Source organism: Bubalus kerabau, chromosome 10 (genome assembly GCF_029407905.1).
Source record: "Bubalus kerabau isolate K-KA32 ecotype Philippines breed swamp buffalo chromosome 10, PCC_UOA_SB_1v2, whole genome shotgun sequence".
In the NCBI taxonomy this organism is placed as follows: Eukaryota; Metazoa; Chordata; class Mammalia; order Artiodactyla; family Bovidae; genus Bubalus; species Bubalus kerabau.
In genome coordinates this window covers 6226322-6246032 of record NC_073633.1, presented here as the reverse complement: position 1 = coordinate 6246032, position 19711 = coordinate 6226322, and the positions used below count along the sequence as shown (strand labels likewise).

The following is a 19711-nucleotide window of genomic DNA, read 5'->3' as shown; positions in this document are numbered from 1 at the left end:
TGCCAATCACTGGGCAATTCGCCCTCCGGCCACACGGCGGCGTCTGGCGAGGGCGCGCGAATGCCGATGGTGCAGTCCGTCCTCCCCGCACCCCTCTAGCAATGGGTCCTTCCAGTCGTAGAAAAGCATTGTGGGAAGACGGCGCGTCCTTTTTTGGCCTCGGCTCTCGGTGGGGATGTTCGTTTGCTAGAGATTCGGATGGCTCGGGTCCTCCCGCAGCCAGCCCTCTGGGCCCGGGCGCCGGGCAGGACCCTGCGGCCTGCCTGAGTCTTGGGAGGCTGCTGCCGCAACCAGGCCGGGCAAAATGCTCCCAGCACCTGAACGCGTGGAGGGCAGCGGCCTGCTTTGGCCTCCGCCACGTTGTTGAGACCTCAGGAGGCCCCACGCGGCCCCGAGTCCGTTTTTCCATGCCAGGAGACAGGGCGATGGGGGCGGGGGCTTTTGACTTCATCGACTGTGTGTCAGGGAATTTCTTATGAGGGGATTTTGTGCGTGTGAAAGGGAAAGGCTTCACCGTGTAACAGCACGTATGCAGACCATGTCGTGGTGTGAAATCAGGTCAACGCGAGAGTGCCATTTCAGGTGTAGATCTTGATAACTATGTCATGGTGCGGAATTTGGCGGAAATGAGTATCACCATCCGTGCAGGTGAGTTTTCATGTTCTTACAGAAAGGACCAGTTGCCTCTAGATTTTAATATTTTAGCCATCTAGTAGAGTAATTAAGCGTTCCTTACCCAGTTGGATTCTGAGTTGTAGAAGAAAATGTAGAACTGGGCTTAGTTGCCCTCAGAACAGTGAATCTCGGCCCGTTGTCAGGGTTAGCACCTGGGCGCCACGCAGCATTGCTTACGCGGTTTTCTTACCGCCTTTGTGTTGCCCATTCACTTTTGGAAACTAGTGGATGCGGTGTCAAAAAAGGCGAACACAAAACACTTTCGCAGCTTTTTTTCCTGCCCTTGTATTTGATGTCTTTGGTGTAGGAGCTGCGTAAGTAACATACACTCATAGTATTTACACATGTAGTTTTAATTCTGCAAAGTGTACCTTTCTCTTAACCGGTTTTAATTTTTGTTCAGGTGAAAGATGGACGCTGGAAGCATAGACTGCTGCCAACTGAATACTTAACTATCTGGAAGCGTGAAGATGACCTAAGGTAGTGTGATAGTTTTGAATTATTGATAGTTGTCTTAACAACAGTTAACAGTAACGTGAATTTTATCTTTCTAGATCGGGGGTCCTTCTCTGGTGGGTATTAGTTTATAATTGTTAATAGTTCATTAATATTAGTACTGCTGTAAACGGATTGTTAACTGCAAATGGGATACCCTCATCCCATTTATCATGAAATATTCACATGATTTTATGCGTAGTAGCTAAAATTTTAAAAACCACTTGGCCAGATCTCAAGCATGTTTTATGTTGATGTATGAAGTCCAGAAGTGCATGACTTAATCCAGGAAAGAAGCATGTACTGAGTTTATAAGTCTTGAAGTAAATGTTCACTTGTCAAATTGAGCGTCTTAATTTTTCTTTTAGGCTGTCCTTGGTGAGGAATTTGACAACTTGATCTTCAGGAGCTGCTTAGAGTATTTAAAATTTCCAGGATTGCTTAAAAAAAGAAGTGCTTTTGGACAGCCCATAAATGTACATATAAAACAGTGGGACTGTAAATAAAATAATGTGCTTCTTGGAGGTTTGTGTGTTACAATTTAACTGCTAGAACATAGCATTCTTTCACTGAAAGATCAAAAGGGGGCAGATCACTTAAGGCTCTGTTTAAAGCAAGGGAAAGCCATGATGGAAATGTACATTTGCAAGAAAAGCAGTGCTGTGGGCCAACTGGAGGCTTCTACTGTATGCCCTATTCTGTCTATGCCAGAGCTGACCACCTTGGACAAGGGTGGTGGTAAAGTTAGGGAAGAGAGGTAGTTAAAACTATTAGCAGCCAGGAGTTAGTAATGAAGGATATGTCCGTAATGATTGCTAGGTGTGTGGTCTTGTACATTCACAGATGAGCTGGGGGAGCAGCTTTTTGAGCTAGTCTATTTGAATTGCCTTAGAAATCTAAGTGACTCCTTGATACTACACTGGTCTGTAGTCTGAAGGAAAGTGAAAGTCGCTCACTCTTGTCCCAACTCTTTGTGACCCCATGGCGTATACAGTTCATGAAATTCTCCAGGCCAGAATATTGGAGTGAGTAGCCTTTCCCTCTTCCAGCAGATCTTCCCAATCCAGGAATCAAACTTGGGTCTCCCGCATTGTAGGGAGACTGTCTGAGCCACCAGGGAAGTCTGTAGTCTAAGCTATGTGAATAAAACTTGGCCACAGGAATAAGTGTGATCCATGAGGGTCTAGATTTAAGAGACTCAATTACTGATGATGTAGAATAGGGGGAGCTGGCAAGGACAGAATGGCAGGAACAATGGGAAATGCATTAAAGTAAAAATATTGCAGTATAGCTGGAAAGTTAACCTTGAGATGTAGTGACATGAAGGTAATGTCTGCTTTAGTGGAACAGTGGGGAAGAATCCATATTTGAGATGGTTTGAGATAGCACATTAGGAGATTAGTTGAGCACACTGGTAACGAGAAGGGTCTGGTTGTGAGATCTGGCTGTCTTTAGATGGTAGTCTAGCTGACAGGGAGAGGTTGAATACATGAGGCAGCAGGGATGAGAAGGCTGAGGGAGCTGAGCTCCAGAGCATAGGTAGAGAGACAGGAAAAAAGGAAGGACGTGGGTTGATGGCAGCCATGAGGAGGTTTGTATCAGGGGAAGATGAAAGATCCTATAGGACTATGTCTTACTGCAGTCATCTGCCAAGAGGAAAGGTCTGAAATAGTGTTTTGGAAGAGTTAGCCAGGCAGACCTTTCAGGTTGAAGGTCATGAATTTATAAGCTGAGGTCAAGTGAAATCCGCACATAACTTCTGACAGCACAAGACAAGGACACTAGGAATTAAAAGCAGCACTTTTTTTTAACATTTGCAAATAACCAGTGAAACTTAATGCCACAAAATACAGTATTACAAAGAACATTAATGTGAATAAAAATATCTGCAGTGTGAAAGTGATCCCTCAGCCGTGCATTTGTACACAGGCCAGAGATCTACCCAGAGTCGGGAAAAGCCTTTTCATCTCCCGTAGCACACTGCTGCATAGCTGCCTGGCCACAGGCCAGGATTCCAGAACTTTGATCTGAAGCCTCTGGTCTTGATGGTGGCAGACAAGACACTTGGGAGTTTCCAGGAAGGTAAACATGGCATCAAATGAAAAGGGTTTTATAAGACTACCATCTTTCCAGTTACCAAATAAAAAGGCCCTTAGGCACAAATATACTGTAATTAAACCTTTAAAAGATGCAATAGACTCCATTATTTTCTTCTGAAGAAACGCTTCTGCAGGTCCAAGATATTTCAATAATTCTAATTCACAGTTTCAAAGTAAAGGTGGCACACACACCCTTCCCACCCCCATCCCAAGCCCTTCACTGGGATTAAGTCTCTATCTTGAGGCGTGAAGCTTGGATAGTTTTTACTGTTTTTGCTGTGTGTTTTCCAGCCATGTTGCTTGTAGATGTCTGAGATTTTTCTTCAATCAGGCTATCTTTAGACCCGTTTCTTCTCTGGAAAACAATATTTGAAAAAAGAGAACGTAAGATTCAGAGAAGAAACTACAGCCAAGTAAATTGTATTAACACATTAGAAATAACTAAGACATCAAGTTATATTTAGGAAAAGTGTGTGATACCAGGCTGTACAAATATTCCCTTTATTTAAATAATTAGGATAAACGTGTTTAAATCTTAAAAAGTTATATGTGCATAACAAATTTTAAGAAAGTATCTCAATCCATTTCCCCAATTAAGTGTCTTTTCTACTGAGGCTAACGCAGCCTCTCAGGCCTCTCTTCAGAGGAGGGGCAGAGAGAGGAAGAGAAAGGGGAGTTTGGGATAATTTTTAATCTTCTCTGATTATATTTTCAGTAGTCACTGAAGAAACCCCTCCAACACAATGCTCTGGGTGTCCTCCCTGAGGGCTGGAGCTCCCTGGCGGCTGGGGTGGGGGGCCCTCGAAGCGGGGGCCCCTCACGGAGAAGCGGGAGTGAGGACCCGGGCCTGAGCGCCACACCCAGGGTGCCGCTCGGGGCTCTCGTGCGCCTCCCCCAGCCGCGGCGGAGGCCCTGGGAAACAGGAGACGTGCTGCCACAGCGCCCCCTGCCTGGCAAGCCGGCCTGCTCGTGCCTTTGCTGCTGCTGCTAAGTCGCGGCAGTCGTGTCCGACTCTGCGACCCCATAGACGGCAGCCCAACAGGCTCCTCTGTCCCTGGGATTCTCCAGGCAAGAATACTGGAGTGGGCTGCCATTTCCTTCTCCAATGCATGAAAGTGAAAAGTGAAAGTGAAGTCACTCAGTCGTGTCCGACTCTTAGCAACCCCATGGACTGCAGCCTTCCAGGCCCCTCCGTCCATGGGATTCTCCAGGCAAGAGTACTGCAGTGGGTTGCCATTGCCTTCTCCACTACAGATGGCCTAACCTGTCAGTAGATCTGGGCTAAAGAAGCATATTTACTTCCCCCAAAGTATCTCCCTACACATAATGAGTTACACTCCAGAATTCTATTATTCTGGGATTTCTCTGGACTGAAGCCACCCTCTAAAAAAGTTGTCTTTTATCTGTTGTGGGACTGGCTTAATTTTACTCATATTCAAAGAAGCACTGATGGAACGATTTTGCTGAGCATAGGGAGTACAAATCAAGCTAATTTTGGAGTCAAACACCTGTTTGGGATAGAAGACTTTTAGATAACCAGAAGGGTAGGAGGAGGACACCAGAGCATGAGAGTCAGGGCAAGGGAATATAGCGTTAAGCAGCAGAAGAATCACTACCGTTTAAGTTTGTTAGGTGTTGAACCTCTCTCTTCTGCCTGCAAACCTTAAGGGAAATGAATCCAAGTCCCAAATCCATCCCACTTTAACCAGGCTTCTGCATAAAAAAGTGAGATGAGATGTAGGCGGGCCAGGCCACTGGCAGAACTCTGGCATCACCGTGGAACTTAGGAAATGCAACTTTCCCACTTCCCCATGTCACTTGCATCCTTTTTCCACATGGCAACCAGATCAGCAGTTTCCTTTTGGCACAATGAATAATACAGAACGAAATCCAAACAAACTTCCCACAGTGTCTAAGGCTCTGCATTATCTGCCCTCCTTCCCCTTCACTGTGCTCAGACCTCAAACACCCAGGGCCTTGCCAGCCTCAGCATTTTTTTTTACCATGCTCTTCTGCTTCCATCAGCCTTCCACGAGTACTCACATGGTTGGCTCCTTCTCACCTGTGAGTTTCAGTTTTCCAGGTTACTTTCTGAGATGGCCTTTGCCATATCTATCTAAAGTGAAGTCACCTATTTTCTAACTCGGGCCTTTGTTTCTTCATAATGCTTACCTAGTTTTTGGTTTTGTTTCACCTGTCTACTGTTATGTGTCAAGGCCAAGAGTCACCAACTTCTGTCAAGGGCAAGGTCATAGACTCCGCCTGTCTCTAGTGCATACTATTTTTCCCTCCCTGCAAGCAACCCTTTAAAAACAAAAGCAGTTAGCTCCTGGACTGTACAGAAGCAGGCTGCAAACTAAATTTATCCCATGGGCTGTAGTTTGCTGACTGCTCCAGTGAGTGCCTTGTCATTCCTTAGAGGTGCTCACTAGATAGTTATTCAGAATCAAAGGTGTCCCAGAGACAAGCTTAGATTCAGTGCCATTGATCAGATGATGCATGTGAGTTGTTCCTGTGTGCAGCAAAGTGATAGCTATTCTTTCAACATTTCATGTAAGTTTTTTGAGATTCCTAAGTAGTGATTGGGGGCTTCCCTTATAGTTCAGTTGGTGAAGAATCCACCTGTAATGCAGGAGACCCAGGTTCTATTCCTGGGTCAGGAAGATCCGCTGGAGAAGGGATTGGTTATCCATTTCAGTATTCTTGGGCTTCCCTTGTGGCTCAGCTGGTAAAGAATCTGCCTGCAATGTGGAAGACCTGGGTTTGATCCCTGGGTTGGGAAGATCCCCTGGAGAAGGGAAAGGCTACTCACTCCAGTATTCTGGTCTGGAGAATTCCATGGACTGTACAGGCCATGGGGTTGCAAAGAGTCAGACACGACTGAGTGACTTAGAGAGTCTAGTTGGAAAAGCAGAAATACAATGAAATTCTCATTTGTATTGAAGCCAACTTAAATTTAAGACCAAAAAAAAGAAAAGCTCTGAAAAATAACAATGCTTATTAATCGTCCGAGCAACCTCAAGAAGTAATTATTATCCACATTCCAAAGAAATTTAGTTTAGAAGTTTAACAACCTTCAAAGCCACACACGTGGTGTGTGGAGAGAGACAGAGAGACGCCAGTGCAGGTCCTGTCTGAAGGTGAAGTCTAAACTACTAGTCGTGAATGTAGTTTTTTAAAATTGCTATTGACTTAAATTGTTTGGACAACCTATTAGCTCTCCCAGATTAATCAAAAATTATGCAGATTTTAGTGGAAGCTGTGGTTAACCACGCAGATCTCTATTCCAGACTGAGGCAGTCATTCCCCAGCAGCTTGAAGAGACAGCTGCCATACAGCTCAAAACTGAGTCCCACCCTGGGCTGAGGAGGCCACCTCATCCATAGTCAGGCCCCCCTCCCAGGGCACCCTTTATCCAGTCACTTGCTACATGGTGAGTGTTTAAGGTCCAGCCCCCTCATATCCAGGTAGGAGAAATCAGAAGGGCCATCTTGGCTCCAGAACTCCCCATGGGACCATCTGATGCCTTTACTGGGGCTTGTACCATTCAATTCAACTCTTGCCTATCTTTTACACCCCAACAAGTATTGATCCTAAAAGCACTTTCCAATAAACTTCCCCCATGCAAACCTCCATCACAGAATCTCTTCCTAGGGAACCTAACCTAAATTGGCACAGGGTTTTTCTGTCCTTGCTCAGTTCAGTTCAGTTCAATTCAATCGCTCAGTCATCTCTGACTCTTTGCGACCCCATGGACTGCAGCACGCCAGGCTCTTCTGTCCATCACCACAACTCCCGGAGTTTACCCAAACTCATGTCCATCGAGTCGGTGATGCCATCCAACCATCTCATCCTCTGTTGTCCCTTTCTCCTCCCGCCTTCAGTCTTTCCCACTCCAACACCACAGTTCAAAAGCATCAATTCTTCGGCACTCAGCTTTCTTTATAGTCCAACTCTCACATCCATACATGACTACTGGAAAAACCATACCTTTGACTAGATAGACCTTTACTGGCAAAGTAACGTCTCTGCTTTTTAACATGCTGTCTAGGTTGGTCATAGCTTTTCTTCCAAGGAGCAAGTGTCTTTTAATTTCATGACTGCAGTCACCATCTGCAGTGATTTTGGAGCCCCAAAAAATAAAGTCTCTCACTGTTTCCATTGTTTCCCCATCTATTTGCCATGAAGTGATGGGACCAGATGCCATGATCTTAGTTTTCTGAATGTTGAGCTTTAAGCCAACTTTTTCACTGTCCTCTTTCACTTTCATCAAGAGGCTCTTTAGTTCTTCACTTTCTGCCATAAGGGTGGTGTCATCTACATACCTGAGGTTATTGATACTTCTCCTGGCAATCTTGATTCCAGCTTGTGCTTCCTCCAGCCCAGCATTTCTCATGATGTACTCTGCATATAAGTTAAATAAGCAGGGTGACAATATACAGCCTTGATATACTCCTTTCCCTATTTGGAACCAGTCTGTTGTTCCATGTCCAGTTCTAACTGTTGCTTCTTGACAACAGATTTTTAGGAGGCAGGTCAGGTGGTCTAGTATTCCCATCTCTTAAGAGTTTTCCACAGTTTGTTGTGATCCACACAGTCAAAGACTTTGGCATAGAAAATAAAGCAGAAGTAGATGTTTTTCTGGAACTCTCTTGCTTTATCTATGATACAACGAATGTTGGCAGTTTGATCTCTGGTTCCTCTGCCTTTTCTAAATTCATCTTGAACATCTGGAAGTTCATGGTTCACATACTGTTGAAGCCTGGTCTGGATAATTTTGAGCATTACTTTGCTTGTGTATGAGATGAGTGCAACTGTGCAATAGTTTGAACATTCTTTGGCATTGCCTTTCTTTGGAGGTGAAATGAAAACTGATCTTTTCCAGTCCTGTGGCCACTGCTGAGTTTTCCAAATTTGCTGGCATATTTGAGTGCAACACTTTAACAGCTTCGTCAGCATCAACAGAAAATTGGTCCTTGCTCAAGCCATTAACAAAGATGAATCAAGTTAAGCACAGTGAGTGACAGATATGCTGAAGTCAGGGTTCTTAGGTTGTCCATGAACTTCCTGAATCGTATGGTCATGTGCTTGAAATATACGCTTACACACATTTTCATGGGAAAAAGACAGTAGTTATAATTGCCTCTCAAAGGGATCCATGATCTGAACAATCCACTGCGAACAACAAGCTGATACTGGTCTATTATAAACGTCACTGATACAAATCTATCCAGTAAGCTTATGTAGCCCCCATCTTTTTCTGTCTTGTTAAATATACAGTGAGAGATGATGTCAAACGCTTTGTTTGCTCCAGTGTTCCTCTGGTATAGCTATCTAATTCAGCTGAGTGTTAAACTGATTTTGTTAAGGAACTAGATGCTTTGCAATGTCCTTGAATTCCTCTTTGACCACATTTTTAATACATCTCCAGAACAAGTGTAACTCTCTTTGAGAAGACAGAAATAAAATGGGAATAAAACGGGACTTCAGTAATTCTGCCTGCTATCAGTTAACAACAGAACATGGGTCCCCTTATCCTTATTTCTCTGACTCAAAAAAAAAATCTTACAGTCTTTGTTTCCATTGCCCCAGTTCTCACTTTAGAGTTCACACCACCTCTAGCTGTCACTTCCAACTTGCCAGTTTGTGCCTTGTCTCGACCACACACCCTTCCTTCCTTCTCCTTCCACGTTTTATACATGCTCTTTTTTTAAACATGGAACCTCATCATCAATACAATACCCTCTGAAAACCTGATTATTTCCTACCTGATGAACTGTGGAGCCACCAGAACCCTGAGCATCTGAAGAACGGGTCACAGGAAGTGGAGGTACAAGATCGGTTTTTGAACTGCAGAGAGTGAGTTTTAGAATTAATGCCTGAGATAGTACCTAGAAGCACAATTTGAGTTGGAAAAAAGCGATAGCAAAATACACAGGTTTTACATATCCTGCATTCCTTATAGTTACTACTACAGTGCTTTACACAGTGAGGCATTTAATAAATGTTTTTGAATTAAGTTCAATGGGTTAAGTAACTTACCTCAAATCACAGCAAATAAATAGAAGAACCAAGAATAAATTGTAAGTATGTGCTTTTCTTACTGTGATATGTGTATAAATGGCTTTTTGATTTATTTGTAAAGAAATACTTATTGGCCATGTATTCTTTTTTATTTAAAAAAAAAAAAAAACAGCTGTGGAGCTATGGACAGCAATGTTCTACATTTTACAAGCAAAAAAAAAAAAATTAAAAAAAAACAAAAACCTGACCTATCTCTCTCTCTGATGGGCTAGTCTATCTCCCAATTTATTAATGTTTATTTTAGTTTTAAGCCTTAATGCTATGTTTAATAGTTAACATTCCTACCCTGCAATATCAAGTACATGAATTTCCATGGGGCTCCCTGGTGGCTCAGTGGTAAAGAATCTGCCTGCAGTCCAGGAGACCCAGATTCGATCCCTGGGTTGGGAAGATCCCCTGGAGGAGGAATGACAACACACTCCATTATTCTTGCCTGGACAATTCCATGGACAGAGGAGCCTAACGGGCTACAGACCATGATATCATAGAGTCAGGCGTGACTCAGTGACTAACACACAGACAGTACTTTCATAAATGGATGCATAATTATTTTGTTAACACATTCATTTAAAATATAGCACTTATTGTGTTAAGCTGAAATACAGCTACTACTACTACTACTACTAAGTCGCTTCAGTCGTGTCCGACTCTGTGCGACCCCATAGACTGCAGCCCTCCAGGCTCCCCCGTCCCTGGGATTCTCCAGGCAAGAACACTGGAGTGGGTTGCCATTGCCTTCTCCAATGCATGAAGGTGAAAAGTGAAAGTGAAGTCGCTCAGTCGTGTCTGACCCTCAGCGACCCCATGGACTGCAGCCTTCCAGGCTTCTCCGTCCCTGGGATTTTCCAGGCAAGAGTACTGGAGTGGGACAACACAAAGAAACAAACTACTGTAACATAATATTTGCTATAGTAAAAGAAAAGATAAAACGCCATCGATTCAAAAAGAAACTGTTATGCCAATTTCTCTCTAATATGGATGCATTTATTATTCAAAATAGAATAGTCATGCATTTTTTCTGTCTTCTAAAAGCTTCAGTGCATAGCTTGGAAGGGCAATGCATGCATGCTAAGTCACTTCATTCGTGTCCGACTTTATGCGACCCTATGGACTGTAGCCCACCAGGCTCCTCTGTCCATGAGGTTCTCCAGGCAAGAATACTGGAGTGGGTTCCTATGCCCTCTTTCAGGGAATCTTCCCGACCCAGGGATCAAACCTGTGTTTCTTATATCCCCTGCACTGGCAGGCAGGTTTTTTTTGTTTTGTTTTGTTTTTTGTTTTTTTACCACTAGAGCCAGCTAGAAAGGCCATAATTCAGTATAATTATAGTCTAGGTCTGTTCTATCCAATATGGTTGCCACCAGCCACACATTGCTGCTTAAGTTTAAATTAATTAAAATTATAAATAATAGGTTTTTAGTTTCTAGGTCACACCAGCCACATTCCAAATACTCTATGTCCACAGATACAGAACATTTCTGCAGACAGTTCTCTTGTGCTCTGCTGTCTGGAGCTGTGCAGGTGATGGCGTACTCACGCCTGCCCACTTACTTCACTTCTGAGAGGACGGACCGCTCTCCATCTGAGCACTGGGACCTGCGATGCTGGCGGTGGCTTCTCGGAGAATGAGAATGCCGGATGCGGACTGGGTCACCTTGAGTCCTGAACAAGCAAAGACAAACCATGGAGATAAACACACCAGAAGTCAGAATGGGACCGAGTTGGGGTTTTCCTTAATATTGTAACTGTGAAGGAATATAACTGAGAGTTTTAAAAACTTGATCTCTCTAAGCTTGGAAAGCCTAAATGGCTTTCATTTCACAAGTTAGCAAAAGAAAACTACCTCCATCATAACATGCAAATAAAACTTTATCATATAGTTGGCCCCTGAATCAAGCTTGCTTAAGGATACCAACCCTGAGCGAAGTTGAAAATCCCCATATCCCTTTACAGTCTGAATCCATGGATTCAGCCAGTGAAGATCGTACAGTACTGCTGTACTTATTTAGTGGAAAACACCCAGTACAAGTGGACCACCTACAAATAGGCAGTCTATAGGAGAGAGAGTGACCTCAGTATAGAAAGACAATAATTAATTTTAATACAACCTTTTCTACTTCTTCCTCAATAGTTATTTTACTTTTAGTTAAAATGTAAAGACAACGCACTGAAAGGAACACCTCTTAAGAGTAAGAATGGATTACTCATTTACAAATATCAATAAAACTTTTTAAGAAAGATTTTCAAAGACATACTCTATTTTAGTGTATGGAATCTCTTTTAATTGTTCTTCTGACAGTCCAGATGGATCCACAAGCTCTTTTCTAGAAGGGAATGAGCAAGAGAATGAAAGTTTTGACATAAAAACTAACACCATTTACAACTGGCAGGTGAGTTTTCACCTTTCTAATCTTGTCTCAGCTTTCTTTAAGAAAAAGAAAAGCTTTCTTTTCTAAAGAAAGCTGAGCGCCAAAGAATTGATGCTTTTCAACTGTGGTGTTGGGGAAGACTCTTGAGAGTCCCTTGGACTGCAAGGAGATCCAACCAGTCCATCCTAAAGGAGATCAGTCCTGGGTGTTCATTGGAAGGACTGATGGTGAAGCTGAAACTCCAATACTTTGGTCACCTGATGCAAAGAACTGACTCATTGGAAAAGACCCTGATGCTGGGAAAGACTGGAGGTGGGAGGAGAAGGGGACGACAGAGGATGAGATGGTTGGATGGCATCACTGACTTGATGGACATGAGTTTGAGTAAGCTCCGGGAGTTGGTGATGAACAGGGAGGCCTGGCGTGCGGCGGTTCATGGAGTAGCAAAGAGTCAGACACAACTGACTGACTGAGCTGAACTGAATCTTGTCTTATAACACAGTGTTAATAAAACTAATAGAGATATAAGCCAGGAATGAAGATTAAGAAAACTAGGGTCCATTTGGGACTTCCTTGACAGTCTTGGGAAGGGACTCTGCCTTCTAATGAAGGGGGTATGGGTTCAATCCCTGGTCAGGGAACTAAGATTCCACATGCTGCAGCCAAAAACTAAAACACAGACATAAATGAAACTTAAAAAAAAAAAAAAAACAAAAAAAAACTAGTATGTATTTAAGGGAAAAATGGAAGGAAAACCTTTTCAGTAGCTCTTCTACCCTCTTGCAGTTTTTCTTTATTCAGGATATAGATGACTCACCAGCATCTCCTATCTCCCTAAAAAGATCTGCTTCTCTCTCCTGTAGCAGGTGTCTTTTCCTTGGTATTTATTTACACATACACAGTGTTGACTCATTTACAGGCAAGGCTGACTGGCCTCAGGAGAGATGGCGGGGCTGCCTGCTGAGGTCTGAGGCTGCTGAGGCACCACCGCTGAGTGCCGGGCTCCACAGTGACGGCAGTGAAGGCCACCTCGCGGGCTTCAGCCCGAGCTGCCTCTCTGTGTCCTTTAAGTGCCTTCAAACCACGTGAGTTTTAAAAACAGTACTCACTGGATATGCTTCCATAGCTCTTCTTTCGCTTGGATATCGGGACTTCTCCTATAAATAGAAAGAACAACACTCATCTCGGCACACATGCTTCGTCTGCAATATTACCAGTTTCCAGACTGTGACGTTCTTATCTGCCAGCTGATACCAGACAAGGAAAGGCTGAACAGGAAGAGCTAATGTGGGATGGTTAGCACAAAGATACCAGACAATTTATCTGCTAGTTCATTAAAAAAAAAAGAAAAGACATAAAAATCAGCCACAACCAGGGCTCCATTTAATGAAGAGCTTAGCAGTAGCGGGGCAAATCTACACACTCTCCAGTGGTGGTTTTACAATGAAGATTGATTTGAGGCTTCTGTTTCTGGTCCTTCTAACTACTTCTCAGTTAAAAGAACTAACCTTGACTGTATTAACATGGAGAAGTCCCACTGTGATCTGTGATTACGTAGGAGAAGCACCACCACAAGGGAAGGAAAACGGTGGGACAGCCAGGCTGGCAGAGCGTGTGCGCTGGCTCACCGTGCTTCCTCGCTGCCTGACACTGCATTTCTGGTTCACAAGGACGGGAGCACGTCCGTGGCCCATGCTGCCGTCTCCCATAGGCCCTTCTCCACCCCGGCTATAGACTGTACAAATTTCTCCTCTAAGAACTACTTGAATAGAAACTGTACCAGTATGTTTAACTTTCTAGAATGAGAAATTCAAAGCCAGCATTCAGGTGTTCAAAGTCCCCATAGCAGTGAGAACTAGAAATCTATGATCACAGCAACCGTTGCCACAGAATGTTTTTTTTTTTTCCCCTAGTGAGAAAATGATAAGCTTTCATCAGTCCTTTCAAGAGAACTAAGTTCTAACAAAGGCCCAAAGAAAAGACCTAAACCCCAACAATTAAAATGTCCGCAGCAAACAAAGCCACCGATAGGCTCTCCTGTGGAATTTTAAATTTATAATCTGTATCAGCATTTCTTGGCTCAATATCACTTTCAGCATATGAAATTATCATTGCTTTCACTTTTCTTGGTTAATAAGGGCACCACTGAGACATTCTGGTAGGTCTTTCTCAGTCCACAGAATACAATAAACTACTTTTTCACAACTGAATTGACTAAGTAGTTTTTTCCTTTGTAGAGAAAGAAAAAAAATTCTGTAGACCTTTTTATCCACTCAAAAGGAGTCAAAACACAGAAGATAAGGGAAGGGGAACGAAGCCTTGGTCTCAGACATATAAAATATGGTATTGTTAAAGGTAGAGCTTGTTATCAAAAATAAAATTGTAGGCTTAAAAAACTTAAAATGCTTCTTTGGAAAAATCTCCTATATGGGATCTGCCTTTCCTACACGGCTGATCTGGTTCACTAGACGATACATTAGCCCAGTCAACTATACTGCCGGAGAGAAGGTACTAATATTGAAAAGCACCAAACTATTATTCTGTTTATATACAGAAAGATGAAAGATGGTTCCATTGTAATTCTACACCAGCATCTGATTCTCACAGGAAGCCACCCAACAATCCTCAGTATTACATAGCATCGAGGTTAGGAAGCGATTCTGCTGGGAATCACGCTTGTTTCAGGACGGTGCAGTGCTGAGGCTGTCCTAAGGGCAGGGTATGTTGACCCCCCACTGCTGACACCGGGGTCAGATGTCATCCGTGGTTGTTGGGGGCTGTCTTGACCACTGTAGGATGACTAGTAGTGCCTATGGACAGGGAGGCCTGGCGCGCTGCGGTTCATGGGGTCGCAAAGAGTCGGACGCAACTGAGCGACTGAACTGAACTGAACTGAACAGCCTTGACACCTAGATGCCAGTAACACCCTCCAGTGAGGCAACCAAAAACGTCTCCAGACTTCACCAAATGTCCTCTGGGAGGAAGACTATCCCAGGGGAAAAACCACTGGTCAAAGGTATGATACGGTAGTACAACAGCCAAAGTCTGGTGAGAAAAGGAAGAGGCCAAATGATCGTAAAGCTCCATTATGTGGGTACTGAATAACGCTGGAGAGAATGACACTGAAACAGGAACTAATTAAATCTTAAAAGAATGAAGGAAATGTCATAATTTGATAGCAGGAGGGAGGAGGGGAGGAGAATGACAAAATGAGGGGCAAGGAGGACACGTTCCCCAAGGCTGCCAACCCCAGGCCTAGTGGTAGAAAATGGTAAATGTGAGCAAAATACAAAAAGCTGATAACAACAGATATTTCTGAGTGTTGGAATTGCACCTAATTTTATTTTCTTATTTACATTTTCCTATAGTCTGATTTTTTTTTCTTTTAGCCAAGAGAATTTCTTACCTTAATTATCAGAAAAGAAAAAAAAAAGGTTATTTTCATGTTTTATACTTATGGGTGATTCACATTGTTGTACAGCAGAAACCAACCCAAAAATGGTAAAGCAATTATCCTCCAATTAAAAATTTTTTTAAATTACTATTGGGGGGAGGAATAAATTAAGAGCTTGAGATTAATATATACATACTGCTATATATAAAATAAACAAGGACTTATTGTACAGCACAGGGAACTATATTCAGTATCTTGTAAGAACCTATAAGGGAAAAGAATCTGAAAAAGCATACACATGTTACTGAATCACTCTGCTGTACACCCGAAACCAACACAACACTGCAAATCAGTGACATTTCAATTTTTAAAAAAGTTATTAATGTTGCAATTCCACAAGAAACGTCTTTCATTCACATCTCAGAAAAATTGGGAAAATGTTATCTGAAAAGAGGGCTTCCCCGGTGGCTCAGTGGTAAAGAATCCACTTGTAATGCAGGAGTCTCAGGCTCTATCCCTGAGTTGGGAAGATCCCCTAGAAGAGGATATGACAACCTATTCCAGTATTCTTGCCTGGAAATCATATGAATAGAAGAGCCTGGTGGGCTGCAGTCCGTCCATAGGGTCATAAAGAGTCAGACACAACTGAGCTACTGAGCACTTATCTTAAAAGAACATTAGTCCTTCCAGACATAAATATTGGTCCTAAAAGATTCAGAAATTTAGTCTACATGTTTAAATGCTATGGTACCATAACAGTCATGTATTTAACAAAACTAAGTTCTGAAATGCCAGCAGTTTCAAAAAACATTAAGTCAGGGAAAGTCCCAAAGCTAAAAGAAAAAAAATGCTAATTTCCTCCAATTGCTAGACAACCTGTGATTTAATAAATGTAAACACAGGTTACATGCTAATGAGAACTGTATAATTTTTATGCTGAAATCTGCATGCATTTCATCAATAATTTAGGATGATCTCATGATGTGCAACTCAACATTGATTTGTGGATTCTGAAAGCTGTGGAATTTTAACTGCCGTTTTTCTTAACTTAAAGGCCCTTAATTATGCAGGTGTTTTACTTGAACTCACCAAATAAATTTCTAAGAAAATAGAACCATGAGTTTCCAGAGGTACAGTATATAAAACACATACATGTAGTCCAATATTAGCCCAATATTTTTCAAAAAACATCCCTCATACACACCTTATACCAATAACTCAAATTAATATTACCTTTCAGAGAGATTTCTTTGATAAGACATCATAGAAATAATTTTTCTTTTTTCCATATAGTCTTTTTCTACATCCCCAAACACTATCTAGAAAATAGTATAACATACTGCTGTTGCTGCTGCTGCTAAGTCACTTCAGTCGTGTCCAACTCTGTGCAACCCCATAGGCTGCAGTCCACCAGGCTCCCCCGTCCCTGGGATTCTCCAGGCAAGAACACTGGAGTGGTTTGCCATTTCCTTCTCCAATGCATGGAAGTGAAAAGTGAAAGTGAAGTCGCTCAGTCATGTCCGACTCTTAGCGACCCCATGGACTGCAGCCTACCAGGCTCCTCCATCCATGGGATTTTCTAGGCAAGAGTACCGGAGTGGGGAGCCATTGCCTTCTCCGTAACATAATATGTGCTAATATATTATAGTAGAGTGTTATTCACTCAGCTGTGTCCGACTCTCTGTGACCACATTATAACCCACCAGGCTCCTCTGTCCATGGAATTCTCCAGGCAAGAATACTAGAGTGAGTTGCCATTCCCTTCTCCAGGGAGCCAGAGATTGAACCCGGCTCTCCCACATTGCAGGTAAATTCTTTATCATCTGAGCCACCAAGGAAACCCATATTATAGTACACAGTATACTATATTTTGTTATATATTATGTTATATAAATATATTATGCTGAAAAAATACATATGACAGTATTTGACTTATTTTTGGGATCACTGCCAATAGAAGGAAATTTAGAGTTGAAAATGTATTACTAAAACAATCAATTTTATAAAACATCTTTATTTAAAACATTCAGAACACTTAACTCAGTAACTGCTTATCAAATTCCTGAGTGGTCAGAATAGGTATGATTATGCAATGTCTTAAATCTTCTCCTCCTTCCCTCTCCCCCTCTCAGAATTAAAGAAAGATTAGAAAGCCACAGAGCCCAGAAACCTAGTTGCTGAAGATCACTCAGGAGTCACTTCCAGGGACTTCATGCTAAATCTTTATCTAAGGCATCAGACTTCTGTTTTGTGTTTAACTGGGAACATCATTCCACCCTGACAACCTCACCTTTCAGGGTTTTTCATAGAAGTAGTAAGACATTATTGCCACCAGAGGGAGCCTGAGCCTTCGTGCACATACAAGTTGAACCTGTGAGAACTTAAGGTTTCAACTTTCGTGTCTTTTCCAAATATCCCAGTAAATAAAAAAATTCACCCATGTAGAAAAGAAGTTTCATTTAAGTTTCTCAATGATATGTAATATAAATGTCTTGGCAATGAAGCTGAAAAATAAACTAGATAGGACCATTCCCACATTCAAGTAAATTATATCCAATCATATTTCAGTTTATGTGTTTTAGGAGAGAGGATTTTGTATTTTCTACAACTGTGTATCTCTGGTATTTAATAATGAACACAATTTTCTAGTTTTTCATTGGAGATTTTAAAAAACAATGAGTGAATCATGTGTGAATGATGTATCATAACATTCTAATTCCTCAGTGGATACCTCTATATGGGCAATCGACACACACGACCTTAGGAATTCAAGAATAGGGGAGTAACTGACAGATACGTGATTTACTAAGTACCTTAAATGCTACATACACTTACAAATATTGATACATCTAAAGAACAATTTTAATTACTTTCTTCAGATTGCTGCTCTACCTTTTCACTTAAAAGAAAGAAAAGCTGTAGTGGTTCCTGGAGATTCCTAAATTCTCAAATTCTAGTTTTAATGTGAGTGACCTCAACCTGCTCTCTTTTCTCAGCTCTTCCCCATTTCAAGGGGAAAAAAACCAAGTAACTTATTTACACGGATATACTGAGACCTGGAGAACTTACTAATTATAGCGATTGCAACTGTGAGTGTTATGCTGTCACTTGACATACATGATTTGACTTAATGTTCAGCAAAGCCTCTTCAGGATGGTATCATCATACATGACACTAAGAAGTTCATGGAGATGAGGTAATAAGCTAACACTCAGAGGCCCAGCATGCACACATAGGTCTGTTCTTAACAACAGCACCAATCAGATATTTTCTTAATTGTCAATAAACCTTGGGTTTTTAATGTCATGACTCAAACAGAAGGCAGAGCCCAGTTTGTCCTAAATAAAGTAATGAACAATCTTGCAGAATTTTAACACTTCTGTCTAGCAGCCTACTTGACATTTCCATTTGAGCGCCAACTTGGTTTTTCAAACCTAATGAAACAGAAACCTTAACACTTCCCACAGACACCAGACCATCTCTCTCCATCTCATGGATGAAGTACTGGAGAATTCCATGGACAGAGGTTACAGTCCATAGAGTCACAAAGAGTTGGACACAACTGAGTGACTTTCACTTTCCTATACCATGTAAAAAGTGAGCATGAACAAAGTATAATGGCTATATATAAGTACACACACACATATACACACAAAAGTTTGTGGGTAAAATGGACTTAGAGAAAGGAATATTACCAGAATAAAGGACATGTCACAATGATAAAAAGGTCAGTTTATCAGGTAGACCAAAAAAAAAACCAAAAAAACCTTTTTCCCCCACAAATATGTGTGTACCTAATGCCAGAGCTTCACACTAACCTGAGACAAGAACTGACAGAACTAAAGGGTAAAACAGAAAAATCCACCATTATTGGAAATTTTAACATCTCTCTCAATGACTGATTGAAAAGTAGACAAAGAAACCAGTAAAGTCACAGAGCATCCACACAGCACTCTCAGTTAACTAGATTCACCTGACATTTGTAGACTATACCCAACAACTGAGAATGACTCTCTTAAAGTCCATCAGATCATTCATCGTTAAAGACTATATACTAGCTCTTAAGATAGATCTCAATAAATTTGAAATGACTGAAAGCTTACAGATCTTAACCAAAATACAAGTAAATTAGAAATTAATAGTAATTTGATATGTAGAAAATCTCCAAATACTTGGAAATTAAATAACACAATACTAAAAAAAAAAAAAGGTCAAAGAAATCACGGACTTCAGTGTCACCTTAAGAAGATAAAAAAAAGAGCAAATAAAAGACAAAATACATAGAAGAAAGGAATAAAGAGTAGAAATCAATGAGTGGTTAACAGACAAAGAAAATCAACAAAACCCAGAATCAGTTCTTTGAAAAACTAGAAAACACAATTAAGGAGAAAATTAAAAGAAGAAACAATTTATCCACATCAGGAATGAAAGAGGTAATATCACAACAGATGTTCAAAGGACACTAAAAGAATTATCATAAACAAATTTTTTGTTAAAAGATGACAACGTAGATAAAAGGAACAAATTCTTTTAAAAACACATACTACCAAAACCTATACATAACAAGTGGACACAATCTTAACAGCCCAGTATCT

At 41.6% G+C, this 19711-nt stretch overlaps 1 protein-coding gene, 1 long non-coding RNA gene and 1 other non-coding gene across 9 annotated transcripts in view; 2 read left to right on the top strand and 1 right to left on the bottom strand.

The window, feature by feature from the left end:
• The first annotated feature begins 129 nt into the window (after positions 1–129).
• Positions 130–2940, top strand: LOC129620789 (uncharacterized). The gene is made up of 3 exons (XR_008698696.1): positions 130–648; positions 1079–1155; positions 1539–2940. It is a non-coding gene; the product is annotated as an uncharacterized LOC129620789 (long non-coding RNA).
• Positions 866–1002, top strand: LOC129622178 (small nucleolar RNA SNORA13). The gene has a single exon (XR_008699855.1). It is a non-coding gene; the product is annotated as a small nucleolar RNA SNORA13 (small nucleolar RNA).
• A 12-nt stretch (positions 2941–2952) lies between the features above and the next one.
• EPB41L4A (erythrocyte membrane protein band 4.1 like 4A) overlaps positions 2953–19711 on the bottom strand; it is a 283127-nt gene continuing 266368 nt past the window's right edge. For all 7 annotated transcript variants that reach the window (XM_055536501.1, XM_055536502.1, XM_055536503.1 and 4 more), the window contains 5 exons: positions 12832–12879; positions 11609–11677; positions 10905–11015; positions 9038–9119; positions 2953–3624 (listed from right to left, as the gene is read on the bottom strand). In XM_055536501.1, coding sequence (XP_055392476.1) covers positions 3496–3624; positions 9038–9119; positions 10905–11015; positions 11609–11677; positions 12832–12879 — 439 coding nt within the window. In that variant the 3' untranslated portion in view covers positions 2953–3495. The remainder of the gene's footprint in view (positions 3625–9037; positions 9120–10904; positions 11016–11608; positions 11678–12831; positions 12880–19711) is intronic.